This window comes from Erinaceus europaeus, chromosome 3 (assembly GCF_950295315.1).
Source record: "Erinaceus europaeus chromosome 3, mEriEur2.1, whole genome shotgun sequence".
NCBI lineage: Eukaryota > Metazoa > Chordata > Mammalia > Eulipotyphla > Erinaceidae > Erinaceus > Erinaceus europaeus.
Genome location: NC_080164.1, coordinates 118,355,057 through 118,372,771, shown reverse-complemented (window position 1 = coordinate 118,372,771; position 17,715 = coordinate 118,355,057). Strand labels below are relative to the sequence as shown.

The 17,715-nt window shown below is 43.4% G+C and overlaps 1 protein-coding gene across 1 annotated transcript in view; it reads right to left on the bottom strand.

Annotated features, from left to right (window-relative positions):
• Positions 1-17,481, bottom strand: part of HERC5 (HECT and RLD domain containing E3 ubiquitin protein ligase 5) — a 52,696-nt gene extending 35,215 nt beyond the window's left edge. The window contains exons 1-9 of the mRNA XM_060187795.1: positions 17,421-17,481; positions 15,003-15,123; positions 13,995-14,071; positions 9,747-9,968; positions 7,351-7,442; positions 6,830-6,960; positions 3,937-4,082; positions 2,169-2,245; positions 929-1,032 (exon numbers count right to left, since the gene is read on the bottom strand). Of these exons, the coding sequence (XP_060043778.1) occupies positions 929-1,032; positions 2,169-2,245; positions 3,937-4,082; positions 6,830-6,960; positions 7,351-7,442; positions 9,747-9,968; positions 13,995-14,071; positions 15,003-15,100 (947 nt within the window). The 5' untranslated portion in view covers positions 15,101-15,123; positions 17,421-17,481. The remainder of the gene's footprint in view (positions 1-928; positions 1,033-2,168; positions 2,246-3,936; positions 4,083-6,829; positions 6,961-7,350; positions 7,443-9,746; positions 9,969-13,994; positions 14,072-15,002; positions 15,124-17,420) is intronic.
• Positions 17,482-17,715: the final 234 nt, after the last annotated feature.

Sequence of the window (17,715 nt, the reverse complement as noted above, 5' to 3'; positions counted from 1 at the left end):
AACTTCTTGCTGCCCTTTTAATAAAAGAAAAAAAAGAAAAAAAAGGAAAAATATGGCTGTTAGAAGTAGTGGATTTGTACTATGTGGATTTAGCCAGGTGCACCATCACCCAGCCCCAAGGAGCAGTGGATGGATTTATAGTGCTGGCACAGAGCTCCACCAATAACCTTGGTGGAAAACAAACAAACAAACAAACAAACCCTGCAGTACCAGCCCACTGATGGGTTAGTTCTATGTGTCAACTTGGCTACACCACAGGACCTATTTGGTCAAATGCCAGTTGTGATCTGCTGTGAAAATATTTTTAGATGAATTTAATACAGGAGCATCATCACCATGATGTAGAAGAAATGGCTGAGAGGTCCCTGAGAAAAGAGGAAGTTCTGCCTCCAGACTAGCTGCTACATGCACTTCTCTCTGGGCTTCCAGATTACTGACCTGCCTTGCAGATTCCATTTGTCATGCCCCACAATCACACATCAGTTCCAAGTCTGTCCCTCCTTTCTCTTTCTCTCTTGGTTCTGTTTCTCTGAAGACCACAAATGAGTGGATCTAAAGCGAACCTCTGGGAGTTGGGTGGTAGCACAGCGGGTTACGTGCATGTATTTGCACCAGCAAAGTGCAAGGACCAGTGTAAAGATCCTGGTTCGAGTCCCCAGCTCCCCACCTGCAGGGGAGTCGCTTCACAAGCAGTAAAGCAAGTCTGCAGGTGTCTATCTTTCTCTCCTCCTCTGTCTTCCCCTCCTCTCTCCATTTCTCTCTGTCCTATCCAACAACAATGACAATAATTAACTACAACAATAAGACAAGGGCAACAAAAGGGAATAAAAAAAATTAAACCTCTGAAAATGTTACATCTCTGTGCTGTGCAGAAGTTTGGGGAGCTCTGTTTGAGAGAGTGTGACATAAACAGACCCACAGGCTGTACCTTTTAGTATTTTGCCATTGTTTAGTGCCCACACCAGCAATCCATCGTTTTATAGTCCCTTCATTCAGTGTAGGGATTTTCCTCCTCAAATTGACATAGGAATTCTGGAAGCAAACAAACAAATAAGCAACAACAACAGTCACAACAGTTTAAACAGAAGTAGGTAGCTGACTTTAGATACCACCTACAGATACATGGAGTATGATGTTTAAATATGGTCAACATGGTCCTGGGAAACAGTGAGCTCCTAGTCAGGAGTAAGCAAGCATTTGCCTGGCTTCCAGTTTCTTATCCAAAAGGGCTTCAATCCAAAAATGAATTGGAGAGTCTCTCTACTCACTAATTTTATAGGTCTGATCAGACTACACTCAGCGTGACACAGTCTTAAGGAACAGGAAGTTGAGGAAATGACATTTCGATTATCTTTGAGACTACAAGCCCCAGTCTTTTTTATTCTTTCCCAGCAAAGTCAGTTTAGAACATTAACTTACTGGTTTACTGGGACACTGATAAAACACCATGGGTGAGAAGCTTCCCTAAAGAAAATCACTGATTTAATATTCACTAGGGACAAACCTGTTGATTCTTGTAGTAAGTAGTTAAGTACTTATGTGGCTAAAAGAATAAAAACATTAGTAATATTAAGCTACTTCCCAGATCTCAGCCTAGCAATTTTTAAGATTTTAGAATTTAGGGGATGGGCAGTGTTAGCATGTATATGGACCTGGACTCAAGCCCCTGGTCCCCACCTGCATGGGGAAGCTTCACAAGTGGTGAAGCAGGGCTGCAGGTATCTCCCAGTCTCTAGCTCTTTGGGCTGGGAGGTAACGCAGCAGATTAAGCGCATGTGGAGTGAAGCACAAGGATTGGCTCAAAATTCCGGTCCGATCCCCCTCCCACCCCCCTGCCCCACTCCTCATCTGCAGGGGAGTCGCTTCACAGGTGGTGAAGCAGGTCTGCAGGCGTCTTTCTCTCCCCCTCTGTCTTCCCCTCCCCTCTCTATTTCTCCACCCTATCGAACAACAATTGACATCAATAACAACAATAAAAAAACAAGGGCAACAAACAGGGGAAAATATATATATGAATTTCCAGAGGCTTATTTTCACCTCTTTTAAAGGATTTATTGTGTGTGCACGTGCTCTTGTAAGAGATCAGAGCACTGCTGTCTCATGTGTACCCAGGATGAGCCCCTGAAGCATGCACTCTACTCACTGAGCTGCCTCCCTGGCCCTGTTACCTCTTTTTTCATCCACAGCAAAATGCTTTGATTCCCTCCAGCAATCATTATTAACTCTTTTCCTGACAGGTGGTTTTCTGAAAGAGATATACAAAGGAGATAAAGATAATTTGGCACAAACACGCACACTCAATTTATTTATTTTTTATTTATTTTTTAATTTTTAAATATTTATTCCCTTTTGTTGCCCTTGTTTTTTTTAATTGTTGTAGTTATTATTGTTGTTGTTGGACAGGACAGAGAGAAATGGAGACAGGAGGGGAAGACAGAGGGGGAGAGCAAGATAGACACCTGCAGAACTGCTTCACTGCTTGTGAAGTGACCCCCTGCAGGTGGGGAGCCAGGGCTCGAACCAGGATCCTTACGCCGGTCCTTGAGCTTTGCGCCATGTACGCTTAAACCACTGTACTACCACCCCACCCACTCCCACGCACACTCAATTTAAATTATTACAGATTCTTCTCACAGTCCTTTTTCATTTTAGACAAAGACCCAGTCTGTCTACCCACCCCCCGTAAAGTTGTGTGTGTACATGCATACATACGTCTGGGTAAAGTCTAGTTTGCAAATGTAGATAATTCACAAGATTAAATGGTATATGTAGTACCATTTTAACATATATGTATAATTATCATAAATGTTTATATTTAAAGCAAATATCTGATTATTTAACTGCTACCTTGCTTAACTGGGTTCCCATTACTAAAAACCAATTTTACAACCAAAGATTTAACTAATGATTATTGGTTCTGAAGAATATAAGTACTTCAAGTTCATAAGGAATAAAATATAACAGATGAACTGTTATAGGGAGATAACCCTATTGTTCACTTGCGCAGAAAGAACTCAGAAAATGTTGGGCTGCTATTAAGCTTTCTGAGACAAGTGCTCCAACATACCTGTCCAGTGGAGTATGTAAGAGCTCAGACCACTCTCCTGCCCTAAGACCTGGCAAAGCCTCTCTCAAGTGTGCAAACCTTTCAGTAACAAGGGACTGGGAGGACATGTCTTGGATCTATCTGAGGACGGTGAGGTGACACATTTACGTTGAGAACAGTTACAGCACTTGGCACAAATCAGCTGATCATCATGCTGAGAGCTTTGCACAATTAGGAGTCAAAGAAAACCACTGTGGGATTGGCCAGTTATCTCACTTGAATAGTGTAATGGTTGGCATGCACACATCCTAGGTTCAAGCCTGGCTCCTATCACAATGAAAGAAGCTTCAGTGCTATGGGGTCTTTTATCTCTCTGTCTATGAAAAAAAAGAATCATACAAGAGCAGTGAAGCCTCAATTATGGGGAAAAAAAGCCACTGTGGGCCACATAAATCTCTTGCAAACTGGAATCAAAACTGCATTACCTCTGAATCTATTAGCCTACTTTTTGCTGTATCATTTCAAAGTCATTATCATCATAGCATCATCATCACTGGGATTTCACAGCTTCAGGCAGACTTTTTTTCAGATAGAAAAAACAAGAGACAAAGATAGAGACACCACAGCACTGAAGCTTCCCTCAATATGTTGAGAGCTGGGCTCTTACGCCTACATTAATTTTAATCTCAAGGAGTAAGGAGAAACTAATGGTTATTTTGACCTGACAAGTTAAGACAGGAGAGTATTAAATGACGAAGGTAAACAAGTAAAGGGAACCATTATTCCAAGAAACTCCTTCCAGGCCCTACATGTACTTTCCTGCCATGTGACACATTTAGAAAACTCAGTTTCTCAACAAAGGGATCAGCGCCAACTCCTACAGACATTACCAAACTTGAGTTCTTCTTTGGGTGACAATTTCATGGGACGAGGTACCAGCTGATTATGTGTCCCACCGTTTCCCAGCTGTCCTTCTTTTCCGGAACCAAAAGAAAAGACCTTCCCCAGGTCAGAAGCAAAGGCCAGTGTGTGCCACCTGTGAAGTAAGAGTGCACGTGCTCAGTCTCAGGCACCCCGAGAAGCGCTCAGCCATGCAGTCAACTGCCGGCATCAGGGTCAACTCAACAAGCTCCCAGTGCATTCAACTGTCATTTGGAAACTGGGAAGCCATTACCAGTGTGTGGCTGGGATGGTTTTAGAAACCCCTATGTCTTTTCAAGACCTCCATGCTATAAGCTAAAAAACTCCTTTTTCTAGTCCTGGCTTTCTCTATAGTTACCAGTTCTTGGAAGAAGGTGCTTTTGGACCTCGAGGCCCACTTCTCCCCATCTTATTGACAGAAGATACAACTTGGCAATGTTTTCTGAGTTCTGTATTATCAGACTGCCTTCCTCACTGATCATGAGTCCCTCCCACCTTACAAAGGCATCAGAGCAGGATTTGGCCTTGCACAATTAGAGGTCTGGCTTCTGTTCATAGTTGCTGGGAGTTAGGGTTTTTTTTTTGTTTGTTTGTATTTTAAATTGCTGGGGTTTGATGCCGGCACTTCCAATATATCTCTCCCAGAGGCCATTTTTCCTTTTTATTTGGTAGGACAGAGAGACATTGAGAAGGAGAAAGATAGATACCCGCAAACCTGCTTCATTACTAGTAAAATATCCTCACTGTAGGGGGGAGTGGGAGCTCAAACCCGGGTCCTTACACCTGGTAATGAGTGTGCTCAACCTGGTATACCACTGCCTGGACCCTGGGAGGCAGCCTCTAAACCCTAAGAATTTCCCAGGGAGTAGGAAGTCTTTTGTTTGTTTGTTTTTTTCCAAATGTAGCAGAGAGGTCTGAACAATACTGCCACTGAGCAACCTCTTAGGTCTAATGTTTTCCAACCCATGATGCCTGGGGGCTGGGGAGGGGAGCAATGACAGAGCGAGGAGAAACTTCATTACCGTTCTATCAAGCATGGAGCTTCCCTGGGCTGACATTCATGGCGTGCTAATAAGGCTTGAACCCCAGACCACACACAGTTAAGCCTAAATTCTATAGGGGAGCTGCATTCTGGTGCTCAATACAAGGGCTGTTGTTACTCCTGGTAGCCCTGAGAGAACTTTGCCTGTAGGACGATGGGTAGGGTCCCTGACTGTTTATCTGCTAATCCTGGGAGGGAGAGGCTGGAGTTTGCATTTAACCACAGAAGGAATGACCTGACCAGAGGTATCAAAGCAATGACGCCCCACCCTGACCCTCATCCCATAACTCTGGACCCAGGTGAGCTTTTCTGATCAGAAATCCTCTACTTATCATCACATACTGAGCTGGGGAGAGGTAGCACGACCCATGATTCCAAGCAAGGGAGAGAATACTGGAAGCTTCATGTTTACTCCTCACCTAGACAGACACACTGTTCTATTTATTTATCTCTCTCTCTGTGACAAGCTCTAATTTTCGTCATAAATGTGACTTTGAGTACACTATCATTCAGTGAGTTTTGTGTCTTTCCAGTGAATTCGTTACACTACAGGGGTGGCCGGTGCCATCTGCATTATATAATTTGGTTATTCTTGCAATGTATGCTACTCAGAGGAATGTGTATATGGAAAATATAGAATGGACACAGGGATGTAGCTTCGTTGCAGAGCTCATGCTTGTTATTGACAAGACCCCAGACTTGATTTCTCCCCCAAAATTCAATGTAGAGATGATGCTTTCTTCTTTGATTTATGCATAAAAATGGATCGCACATCTCCATACCATCCCAATAACCTGGTCTGCCTTAACAACATCAAGTTATGTAAGCTTCCTCTAAGACAAACTGAAAGCACACACATCAGTTTTATACAGTGAAGTTCTCAGTAAACTTTCAGTAAATTAACACATGACCCTGACAATCAGATTTAGTCTAGATGTACCTGTGTTCACATAAGTGAAAAAACACTGCTCAAAAGAGCAAGAAACATTTCTTAACCTCAGCAAGAGTCCACATCTCAATAAGGAGTAGGACTGAGGTATCAGATGTTGAGGGAAGACATTAATTATATTGATGTAAGTCACGGGATTTAACCAAGTTTTTTTCTTTTTTTTTCTCCTGCTATCTTAAAAGCAAAGAGCAATGAAAAGTCACATCTTTGAGAGTACTCCAAAGCATCGCTGCCTTGATTTAACTGTGACCCCGTGTAAGATTGATGGAGAGTTAGGAGAATGCGGGTGATACCCCTTGGTCACTGGCTGTGGGGAGGAATCACTACAGCAAGGATAATCCTTTTGGTTCAAACTGATTTGTTCCCAAATAAGTAGTGATATTATTTTAAAATATAAAAATGCACTGAGCAGTTACAAAAGAATTTCACCAAAGGAACAACAGAAATAGCCTACCTGTTAATTCACATAAATCAATAAAAACAAAATATATATGGAGTTGTGGAGATAGTTCAGCATTTGAGGACTAGACTTTCAGGCCTAAGGCCTAAGGTCTTGCCAGAGCTGTATGATACCCTGATCTCTCTCTCTCATCTTCTCATAAAATAATAAAATGTTAAAGAAATGAAATATGTCTATCAAAGTAATCATTATGCTTATCTAATAATGCAGATTTGAAAATGTTTGATACTTATATTTCAATCAAATAAATGGACAGTTGGGGACACAGAACTTTGGTGATGGGTGTGGAACTATACCCTGGAATCTTATAAACTACTGTTAATCATAAATTCAAAATAATTTGAAAAAAAATGGTAAGTTTATTAAATCCCCTATCTAAACTTGCTGTACTGGGTTTACCAATTTTCTTACTTTCCACACACGATTTGGGTCACTCCTTTGCCAGCAAGCTCAGTCACCAGACAGGGTTTTAGTGCATTCCGTGTTGAATTGTGACCAAGTTGGCCGAACTGTCCAGCACCAAAGGTAAACACCAGGCCATCCTAAGGAAAAAGAAGCTTATATAAGACTTTCAGGAAGTGACCCTGGAGGTGGCACAGTGGCTAAAGCACTGGATTCTCAAACATGAGGTCCTGAGTTTGACCACATGTGCCAAAGTGATGCTCTGGCTCTCTCTCTCCCTCACCCATTAATAAATAAGTCTTTAACAAAAGATACTTTCCAGAAACAGAACACAGAAGTAGTCTTTACCGACACAGAAGCATCAGTGATTAAAGTGCCACCAAAGCAGAGCCTCTAGATAATCAGAGGCAGTGAGGGAAGTGAAGACACTCTTCCATGGGCAACAGGAACCCCCAACCCCCAGTGTCCCAATCTGTTCCCACTGCCCTGATTTCTAGCACAGCAGAGCCTCAAAGACCCGGGACACCCACCTTTGTGAGCAGGGCAGTGTGAGAGCCACCACATGCAAGAAACTCGACTTTGTGGTTGTCCATGGCTTCAATGAGGGAAGGAGCATCTTTCTCTGTGTGAGGAAAATAAAGAGCTAAAGTGATGAAAAGAAAATGTTGAGACCCGTGCTATTTCTAAAACACTTAGAAAATGTCCTCTCAGCCTGGCAACCAGAGTTCCGACACATTCTGACAAGAAAGAGCTTATGCTGGTGGATGCCTGTCTAGGTGGGGGAGGGAACAGGGCCACTCCTGGGGACCCCATGGTGAAAGTGTCAAGGGGCCTCCAGAAACTCTACCCCGATTCTGATCCTGGCATGACTAACTTCAACTTCCATTTCCATCTAGAATTACACTTCTAATTAAGAGAATGGCTTTTTTTCCCCTTTCAAATGCATGTTTCCTCAATAAAGTGGTACTGGAATTGGGGGAAAAAAAAGTTAAATTTATTGTATTTTAAAATCAGATATGAGTTGAGTAAGTTTTTAGTGGAAAATTTCTAAACACTGAAAATATGCAATTCTCAGGCTGCTTATTAAATAATGATCTTGAATTCTGATATAATTTAACACTATTTCACATTTCATCTATTCTGATACTGGGTGTTAACATTAATGTAATTAGCATATTGAATTGATATAATTAAGATTCAGATTTTTCTCATTATATGTAATAATACAGTAATATTCCCCATAAGTTTCCCTGATTTGACATTTTTTCAGTTGAGTATAATAGTTCATTTGTTACCCTCCTCACCTACTTCCTATTATACTTCCCTCACTCACTCCAATGGTAAACTTATCAAATCAAGGACTGCAAAAGCTAAGTAAGGGCAAGAGACTGGCATACTTTAACAATGACTCTTTAGTCACTATCAGACCACCCCATCAGCTGGGCCCTTAGTCGGGGAGTCCTGAGATTCCCAAACAGACATGATGGGCCTAGACCTCGAATAAATCCCTCTCTCCACTGTTACCAGTCATCTCTATCAGGAACAACACAATAGACCCCTTTGTGGGCCCCCATAGGACCTTGCCCTCAATGTGGATCAACAATGGTAGAGAATGTTCCATCCTCCAAAGGGAGGCTGGACAACATACTCTATGTTTCACCTGAGGAAGATGGGTCCTGAAATTGGGCAGCTTGGAACATCCCTACTCATGATCACAGAATGTGAGCTCAGATCTATAGGGATGCAAAGTTCACATAGGCTCCTAAGCTGAATATGAGCCCCCCAGATCAGATCAAATCGATGGGGTGTACAGTCAACAATATTTATACACCTTTCCCATATTTGGGAGCTACTCTCTTCCCTGATCCAGCTTCCTATCCCTTTTTCCAGCCATGACATCATCTCCCTAGATAATAACTTGGATCTACCTGAATATCAGATGTCAGGCTCAGGAAAAAAAAAAAAAAAAGTATAGTCATGGAATGTAACTAAAATAGGCCTACTAACTATCTACAAAACTCCCCCCAACTCTTCATCTGCACTATTCCAGCCTTTAGGTTCATGATTAGCCAACAATTTGTTTGGCTCTATATGTTAACTCTCTTTTTCAGTCACCAGGTTCCAGATACTAACATGATGCCAACCAGACTTCCCTGGGCAGATGACCCCACCAACATGTCCTAGAGCCCTACTTCCCCATAGCCCTGCCCCACTAGGGAAAGAGAGAGACAGGCTGGGAGTATGGATTGACCTGTCAACGCCAATGTTCATTCAGTGGGGAAGCAATTACAAAAGCCAGACCTTCCACCTTCTGCATCCCATAATGAACCTGGATCCATACTCCCAAAGGGATAAAGAATAGGAAAGCTATCAGTGGAGGGGTTGGGATACGGAGTTCTAGTGGTGGGAATTATGTGGAGTTGTACCCCTCTTATCCTATGGTTTTTGTCAGTGTTTCCTTTTTATAAATAATTTTTTTAAGTTCATTTGTTAAAATATCTAATAAAACATAATTGCTTAAAAAATAAAATCATTTTTTCATTTCACTTTTTGTTCTAAATATAATGGTTCATTTGCAAAAATATCTAATAAAATGAAATTACTTTAGAAGTTTAAAAAATAATTTTCTACCAATGGCCTCTTTACTTCCAAAAAAATTTTTTTTTTTGGTCAAAGCACTCAGAGAGCCAGCAAAAGAAAGTTTAAATACCATTCTTTCTTTCTTTCCCTCTTCTAGTATTTTTCCAACCCTGATTTGCCAATTCTCTTGAGTAACAACACAACCACCTCCATACGGAGACTCAGCCTGGAGAGATCATCAGAAAAAAGAAACACAAGACAAAAAGTCAGGGAGAGCTGAATTCAATCTCCCTTTCACAGAATCAACTTGTGTCAGTCACAGAGGTTTGAAGATCTATTTCCATACCATCAGTGTGGCCCAGGCCAAGCTGTCCGCAGTCATTCCTTCCCCACGAGTACACGTTTCCAGACATGGACAGGGCCAGGCTGTGGGCTCCCCCAGCAGAGACCTGCACCAGTGCCAGCCCAGAGAGTTGCTCTAGCACCTGAGGGCTAGAAGATGAGGGGAACTTGCTTCCCACTCCGAGCTGGCCATGCTCGTTCTGTCCCCAAGCAAACAGCTCACCACCTGGACAGAAACAAAGACAAGGCTGTCTCAGCAAGGTTAACAGGCAGCAGGTGTCACCCTGGGGCAGGGGTGGGGAACCTTTGTTCTGTCAAGGTCAATCTGACAGCATCTGGATGTGGTCTTAGGGGAAGGTGATGGAGATGGGAGCACCTGTTGGGGTTAGTGTTCTTATAAGGCTCCAGAGACCTCCCTCACTCCCACCCCCTTTTTCTGAGATAATGAGTTCTCTACAGACCCCACATCTGAAGTACTACTCTAAACTGTACTTGGTTTTTGGAACTATGGGAAATATATTTCTGTCATTCAAGGTATCCAGTGCAGACTATTTCGGTTCTAGTTGCTCAGATGAACAAACACAGGTAAATGGTACCACCTGAACTTGGACAACTTAGGAAATGCTTACTTTAAAACCTGCAAGGTAAGTTTATGTTAAGCAGAAACATTCTGTATCTTGGGGAAATACAATGAAAAACTGCCATTTTCTGTCTTCTCTCTCCTTAATGTCTGAGGATTCTAAACATATTTTTCCCCATGTTATTGGAGAGGACAGAGAGAAATAGAGAGAGGAAGGGAGACAGAGGGGAGAGAAAGAGAGATACTGCAGACCTACTTCACCACTTGTGAAGCAACTCCCCTGCAGGTGGGGAGCCGAGGATTAGAACCTGGATCTTTGCACAGCTCCTTGCACTTCGAGTACTATGTGCACTTAACCTGGTGTGCCCGAGCCCCAACATTTTTTAAAAAAATTGCTACCAGGGTTATCACTGGGGCTTAGTGCTTGGTGCTTGTGCCATGAATCCATAGCTCCTGGCAGCCATATATTCTTCCTTCATTTATTTTTCTTTCTTTCTTTTTTTAGAATTTATTTATTTATTCATCAGAAAGATAGGAGAGAGAGAACAGACATCACTCTGGTACATGTGCTGCCAGGGATTGAACTCAGGACCTCATGGTTGAGAATCTAGTGCTTTATCCACTGCGCCACCTCTCAGACCACTTTCTTTCATTTCTTAGTTAGAGAAGACTGAGAGAAATTGAAATGGGAAGGGGGAGATAAGGGACTGCAGAAGTCACACAGGCTCCTAAGCTAATTATGGGCCCCAGATCACATCAAATCGATGGGGTTTACAACAATATTTATATCCTTTTCCCATATTTGGGAGCTACTCTCTTCCCTGATCCAGATTTCTGGTCCTTTTCCCAGCCATGACATCATCTCCCCAGACAATAATTAAGATCCACCTGCATATCAGATTTCAGGCTCAGGGGCAAAAAGAAAAAAAAAACTAGTATAGCCACAGACCCTTTAGCTATCTACAAAATGGAGGACCACCCCAACTCTTCATCCGCACTATTCCAACCCTTAGGCCCATGACTGGTCAACAATTTGTTTGGCTTTGTATGTTAACTCTCTTTTCAACCACCAGGCTCCAGATGCTAGCATGATGCGGACCAGACTTCCCTGGACAGACAACCCCACCAATGTGTCCTGGACTCTGCTTCCCCAGAGCCCTTCCCCACTAGGGAAAGAGAGAGACAGGCTGGGAGTATGGATTGACCTGTCAATGCCCATGTTCAGCGAGGAAGCAATTACAGAATCCAGACCTTCCACCTTCTGCATCCCACAATGATCTTGGGTCCATACTCCCAGAGGGTTAAAGAATAGTAAAGCGGGGGTCAGGCAGTGGCGCAGTGGGTTAAGCGCATGTGGCACAAAGCACAAGGACCGGCGTAAGGATCCTGGTTCAATCCCCCGGCTCCTCACCTGCAGGGGAGTCGCTTCATGGGCGGTGAAGCAGGTCTGCAGGTGTCTATCTTTCTCTCCCCCCCTCTGTCTTCCCCTCCTCTCTCCATTTCTCTCTGTACTAGCCAACAACGAACAACATCAACAATGGCAATAATAATAACCACAATGAGGCTACAACAACAAGGGCAACAAAAAAAGGGGGAAAAATGGCCTCCAGGAGAGATGGATTCATGATGCAGGCACCGAGCCCAGCAATAGCCCTGGAGGAAAAAAAAAATAGTAAAGCTTTCAGGGGAGGGGATGGGTCCCAGAGTTCTGGTGGTGGCAATTATGTGGAGTTATCCTATGGTTTTGTCAATGTCTCCTTTTTATAAACAAACAAAAAATTTTTTTTTAAAGAGACAAAGGCACACCTGCAGAACTGCTCTACCACTCGTGAAGCTTCTCCCTTGCAGGTGGGGGTTGGGGACTTGAACTTGGGTCCTTGTGCACAGTAAAGTGTACACTTCACTGGGTGACTACAGCCAGGCTCTGATCCTAAACAATTTAAAAATACATCTGAAAGGGCCAGGTATTGACTCACCTGCTAGAGCACACACATCACTATGCATGAGGTTCAAGCCCTCAGTCCCAGTGCTGTGAGTGTCTCTCCTTCTCTGTTTCTCTCATCCTCAATCATTAAAATATTAAAATAAGAATTTTGGTCCATACTCCCAAAGGGATAAAGAATAATGAAGTTTCCAGTGGAAGGGATGGGACATCAAACTCTGGTGGTGGGAACTATATGGAACTGTCCCTGTTATCTTACACTCTTGTTAATAATTATTATATCACTAATAAAAATTACACACACACACACACACACACACACACACACACACACACACACACACACACACTGAATGGCATCAGTCTCAGTCTCATTTAGAGAGTCTGTGTCTTCTTCTATTGCATAGAAGTGAACTTAAATTTTCAAGAAAAGTTCTTAGATGTTATCTAACAGAGTCTGTAAAAATATATGAAAGTGTGTTTACTGCGCATCTCTTTACAAAACTGCTCAGTATGATGGGAAATGAGGCCTTTCCTTCAAGCATAACTACCAAGTGCCTGCCACAGGGTCCATCCCTGTGCTTGTTTATTCAACATTTACTCTACCTGGATTGTGGTTCATGACTGTTAACGTCTGAACTTCTCTCTCCCTCTCATCACTTGACCATGAGTCCTTTATTAAAGATTTATGGTTTATTCATTTTCTCTTACTCTTTCTTCCCTTCATTTTTTTTCCTTTTCATTAATGGAGATAAAATGAGCTGGAAGGGGAAGATAAAGGAGGAAAGAGACACTCCCAAGGGGCCTCAGACACCTGATTAAGTTCACACATACTACCATCCTCAACGACCCAGGTTCAAGACTCTAGTCCCCCCTGCAGGAGAGAATCTTCACAAGTGGTGAAGTAGGTCTCCCTCCCCTCTCCATTGCTCTCTGTCTTATCAAATAAACAGTAGTGAGAGAGGAAGGGAGAGAAGGAGAGATATTGAGAGACTGGCAACACTGCTTCACCATTCATGAAGCATCCCCCTATAGTTGGGGACCAGGGTGTGAATCCCAGTCTGTGCTCAACTGGGTAGACTGCTGCCCAACTCCCTTATTTATTTGTACCAGAGAGGAAGAAAGGTTTTGTTTGTTTTCTGTCAGAACCCTGATCAGCTCTGGTTATGATAGTGCAAGGGCTTAATCCTAAGGCTCTGCAGCCTCAGGCATGAGAGTTTTTTTTTTTTTTTTGCATGACCACTATACTGTTTTCCTCACTCTCAAGTGTTATCTTTTTTTTTTTTTTTTTTTTTTGCCTCCAGGGTTATTGCTGGGGCTCAGTGCCTGCACCATGAATCCACTGCTCCTGGAGACCATTTTTTCCTTTTGTTGCCCTTGTGGTTGTAGCCTTGTTGTTGTTATTGATGTCATTCGATTTTGGATAGGACAGAGAGAAATCGAGAGAGGCAAGGAAGACAGAGAAGGGGAGAGAAAGATACCTGCAGATTTGCTTCACTGCCTGTGAAACAACTCCCCTGCAGGTGGGGAGCTGGGGGCTAGAACCAGGATCCCTACGCCGGTCCTTGCGCTTTGTGCCACGTGCGCTTAACCCACTACGTCACTGCCCGACCCCCAGGTGTAATCTTTTATAGCTCATTAAAGAACAGTACCACTAGCTTTACGTTTATACTTTTACTCCTTCTAAAGAACTATTAATAATATACCCAGAAGCAATGATCCAGAAGTACCTTTAGAGAGTGCAAGAGAATGATAATCTCCACATGTGATCTGGATTATAATTTTTTCTTGTAAAACACACTGAAACCTGATGAAAGAACAAACATCGTATAACAATCACCATAAGTAAAGCTGCAGCAGCAAGGTTAGAACTACTCTTAACTGCATTTAATCAGGATTGAGGTTCGACAACAAAAATTTTTTAAAGATTTACTGCTTTGCCTCTAGTATATCTTTTGAATAAAATCATAAAAATACTATGTTTAATAATGTTAATATTTTACTTAAAGTTGACTTAATTTTAATCAGGTTAAAAAGTAAAATAATACATATAATATACCTTTTTTTTTTTTTAAGTGAGACAGAAAAATTGAGGACAGAGAGACAGTGAAAGGGTGACATCTGTAGCACTACTTCACTATTTGGGATGTGTCCCCCAACCCGGCAGGTGGGGACCGGGGACCTTAAACCCGGGTCCTGTGTAAGGTGACATGAGTGCTTTACCAGATGTGTCACTGCCAGACCCATGCACGATATATTTGTAAAGTATTCTATGACTCAGTAATAACCTTAGGTGAGAAAGAATATGTTTCAATTCATATGCTCTATTAGGGATAAAGGCCTCGTGAATTATTCTTGGACAGTACAGTTTCCCAGGCTTTTATTTCTGGAAATCAACTTACAAGACCATGAGGGTAAAATGAATTAACGAATAACAAAGTCCCAGCTTGGGGGCAGGCAGGTTATCCACCTGGCTTCCTTTAAATGCCAAAGAGTTATAGGACATCTCTCACCTAGGAGACAGAGTGAATTGGTCTGGAGTTTACTGAGGAGTACTAATAATCACTTTATCACTTATAGTAAACCCTATGTGGGTGCACTATATAAAATAGGGAGCAAGGACCACATATGACAACATCTTCTGGGGCTGCCACTTCAACACAATCATGACACAAAAATTATTGAGTGCCCTTTGAGTGAAATACAATGGCAATTAAAACAGGACAGAAAGGCCCTACCTTGCATGCTCCGCGCTGTAGCTGTACTCAAATGGTTTTCCATCTGAGGAGAGAACCAGCATGTGCTCTGCCCCTTGGTCCACCGAGTGTATCTTCATTTTTCTTCCTAACTTTATGCACTCTGCAGAGCAAATCCAACAGGAACTATCACCAAGCTGATTCCATGCCACTGTTATTACTGGTCACTGTAATACACTTTTAATAGCACTCAGCTATACAATTTATGGATTTAAACAAATTTCTCCCATAAAATCTTCAGTTGTGGAAAACAGACAAATTAATGATGCCTAAGATCTGGACAATGAATTTATCTGCTTTAAAATTCCTGTTCAGTAAGTTGAGAGAAACCAAATTTAAATGGATGAAAACAAAACAGAACAAACAAAAAATCTAATGAAATACAACTCTGGAACAAATAACTTTTCTTTGGGACAAATGCACAGTGTATTCTGAGATACACTCTCAAAAAACAAAACACAAACAAGAGTTATAAGCCACACAGAAGTCATACCTCCATTTTTTTTTAAAGACTTATGTGTGTGACCTTTTGCTCACTTTTCAGTTTTAAGTAAAATCTACTCATGTAAAAAAAAAAAAGTCTCAAAGCACAAACCATTTCATACCACAAAACACTCAGGGAAACAATACTGGTAATAAAGGGACAAGTTTTTTTCTAAAGAGCTGGCATTTCAAATTAATAAGAAACAAAGAGGGTTAGTCAAAAAAATGTAACGGCAGTAACCCACTATCTGGAAAGCCGTGTACAGAAACTAATAAATCTGAATCCCTCCTTTACTCTCTTACTCTTTAAATCCAAATCATTTCCAAGTGCATATATTTTTTTAAAAAACAGTGTGTGTGGATGGTAGTGGTGATGGTAGAGGTTGGGGATAATGCCTGGGGCCAGGGTTGACTCCGCTGTAGTGCAAATGGTACTTCTCACCCATTACATAATTAAAAAAAAAGTCTTAAAAACTTAAAAGGAAAGTTTAAAATGTCTATAAAGAGGAATACATTAGAAAATCTTGAAAGTGGAGCACTAACATATACATGAACCAGCCTCCCTGGGAAAAAAAAAAATGGTGCTGTCTAGACAAGAAATAAAGGCAAGTTGCACAAACTATTGTATGTATATGAGGCGCACACACACAAAAAAAGGTCGTCCTGACTCAGTCTTCAAATAAGCCTTACAAATACCAGGTACAAAAAAAAGAAACACCACACACACATCAATTCGTTAAAAGGCAAGCCCCCACCCCAAAAAAAGTCAAACAAAAAGATTAAATCATTCGCTATAAAAATAAGTAAACAGGGCTGGGGAGACAGCATAATGACTCTGCAAAAGACTTTTTTATGCCTGAGGCCCTGAGGTCTCAAGTGTTCAAAAATCCCACCATATGCTCTGGGGTCTTTCTCTGTGTATCTCCCCTTAAAAATAAATATATGGGGAATCGGGCGGTAGCGCAGCGGGTTACGCGCAGCTGGCCACGTAAAGCTCAAGGACTGGCTAAGGATCCTGGTTCGAGCCCCCGGCTCCCCACCTGCAGGGGAGTCGCTTCACAGACGGTGAAGCAGGTCTTCAGGTGTCTTTCTCTCCTCCTCTCTCCATTTCTCTCTGTCCTATCCAACATTGACGACAATAATAACGGCAATAAAAAACAACAAGGGCAACAAAAGGTAATAAATAAATATTTAAAATGAAAAGGTGGGTAGAACCCCACAGAAGGGGTACTTGGGGCAGCACCCCACCTGTCCTAAAAAAATAAATATATGAACGAATAAATAAAATATTAGAAATAACAAATAGGAATGCAAATGGCCGATCTTAGAACGAAAAGACGTTCGATTTCGCTCTGGTTAAAAAGCAAAGGGGCCATCATCACCCGGGAGGCGGCTCAATGGATAGAGTTGGACTCTCAGAAGCCCCGGGTTCGATTCCCGGCATCGCCTGTGCCATAGTGAAGCTCTGATTCTTCAATCAATCAATCAATCAATCAATCAACCAGTCAATGTTCTCACAGCCCTGTCTGGAGGCCGTCGGAGAGCGGGGGTGGTCTGGAACCCAGTGCGAAGTGGGGCTCAGAAGCGGGACCTCGCCCCGCACCCCTCCTCCACCCCACACCCCTGCTCTCAGCTCCGCAGGCGCCCTGGCCTCCGCTTCGCAGCCCCCGACCCCCCCCCCCACCATGGACGGCGACTTGCGGGTAGGGGGACCGGCCTGGACCCCCGCACTGGGCCCGAGAGAGCCCCCCGCAAATATTGGGCGGTGGCCCCTGGGGATGGGACGCCGGGCCCAGCCCCCCACCGGATGGCGGTCCGCGGGATTGGGCGCCCAGCCCAGCCCGCCACATTGGGACCGAGACTCCCCCCCATTGCAACGCGGCCCCGAGGGGCTGGAGACCCCCACCCCGCACTCACTGGGCTTCTTAGAGGCGCGGCCCGTGGGGGGCAGCGGGTGCACCTCGACGCTGGCGCCGCCACGCTGCAGCACCACGAGGCGGCTCAGCGCGCAGCTCATCTGTCGTGCGGCTTCGCTGCCCCGGGGGCCCCGGCCCGCCGCGCCCGGGAAGAACCAGGCCTGTGCGCCCGGCTCCGCAGCCCTCGGAGCGGGCACCCAGCGCGCGACGCCCCGCCACCGGCCCCGCCCGCGCGCCCGCCGCTCCATGCCGCCGGATGCCGCCCGCCTGCCGCCTCCACAGCCTGCCCGACGCCC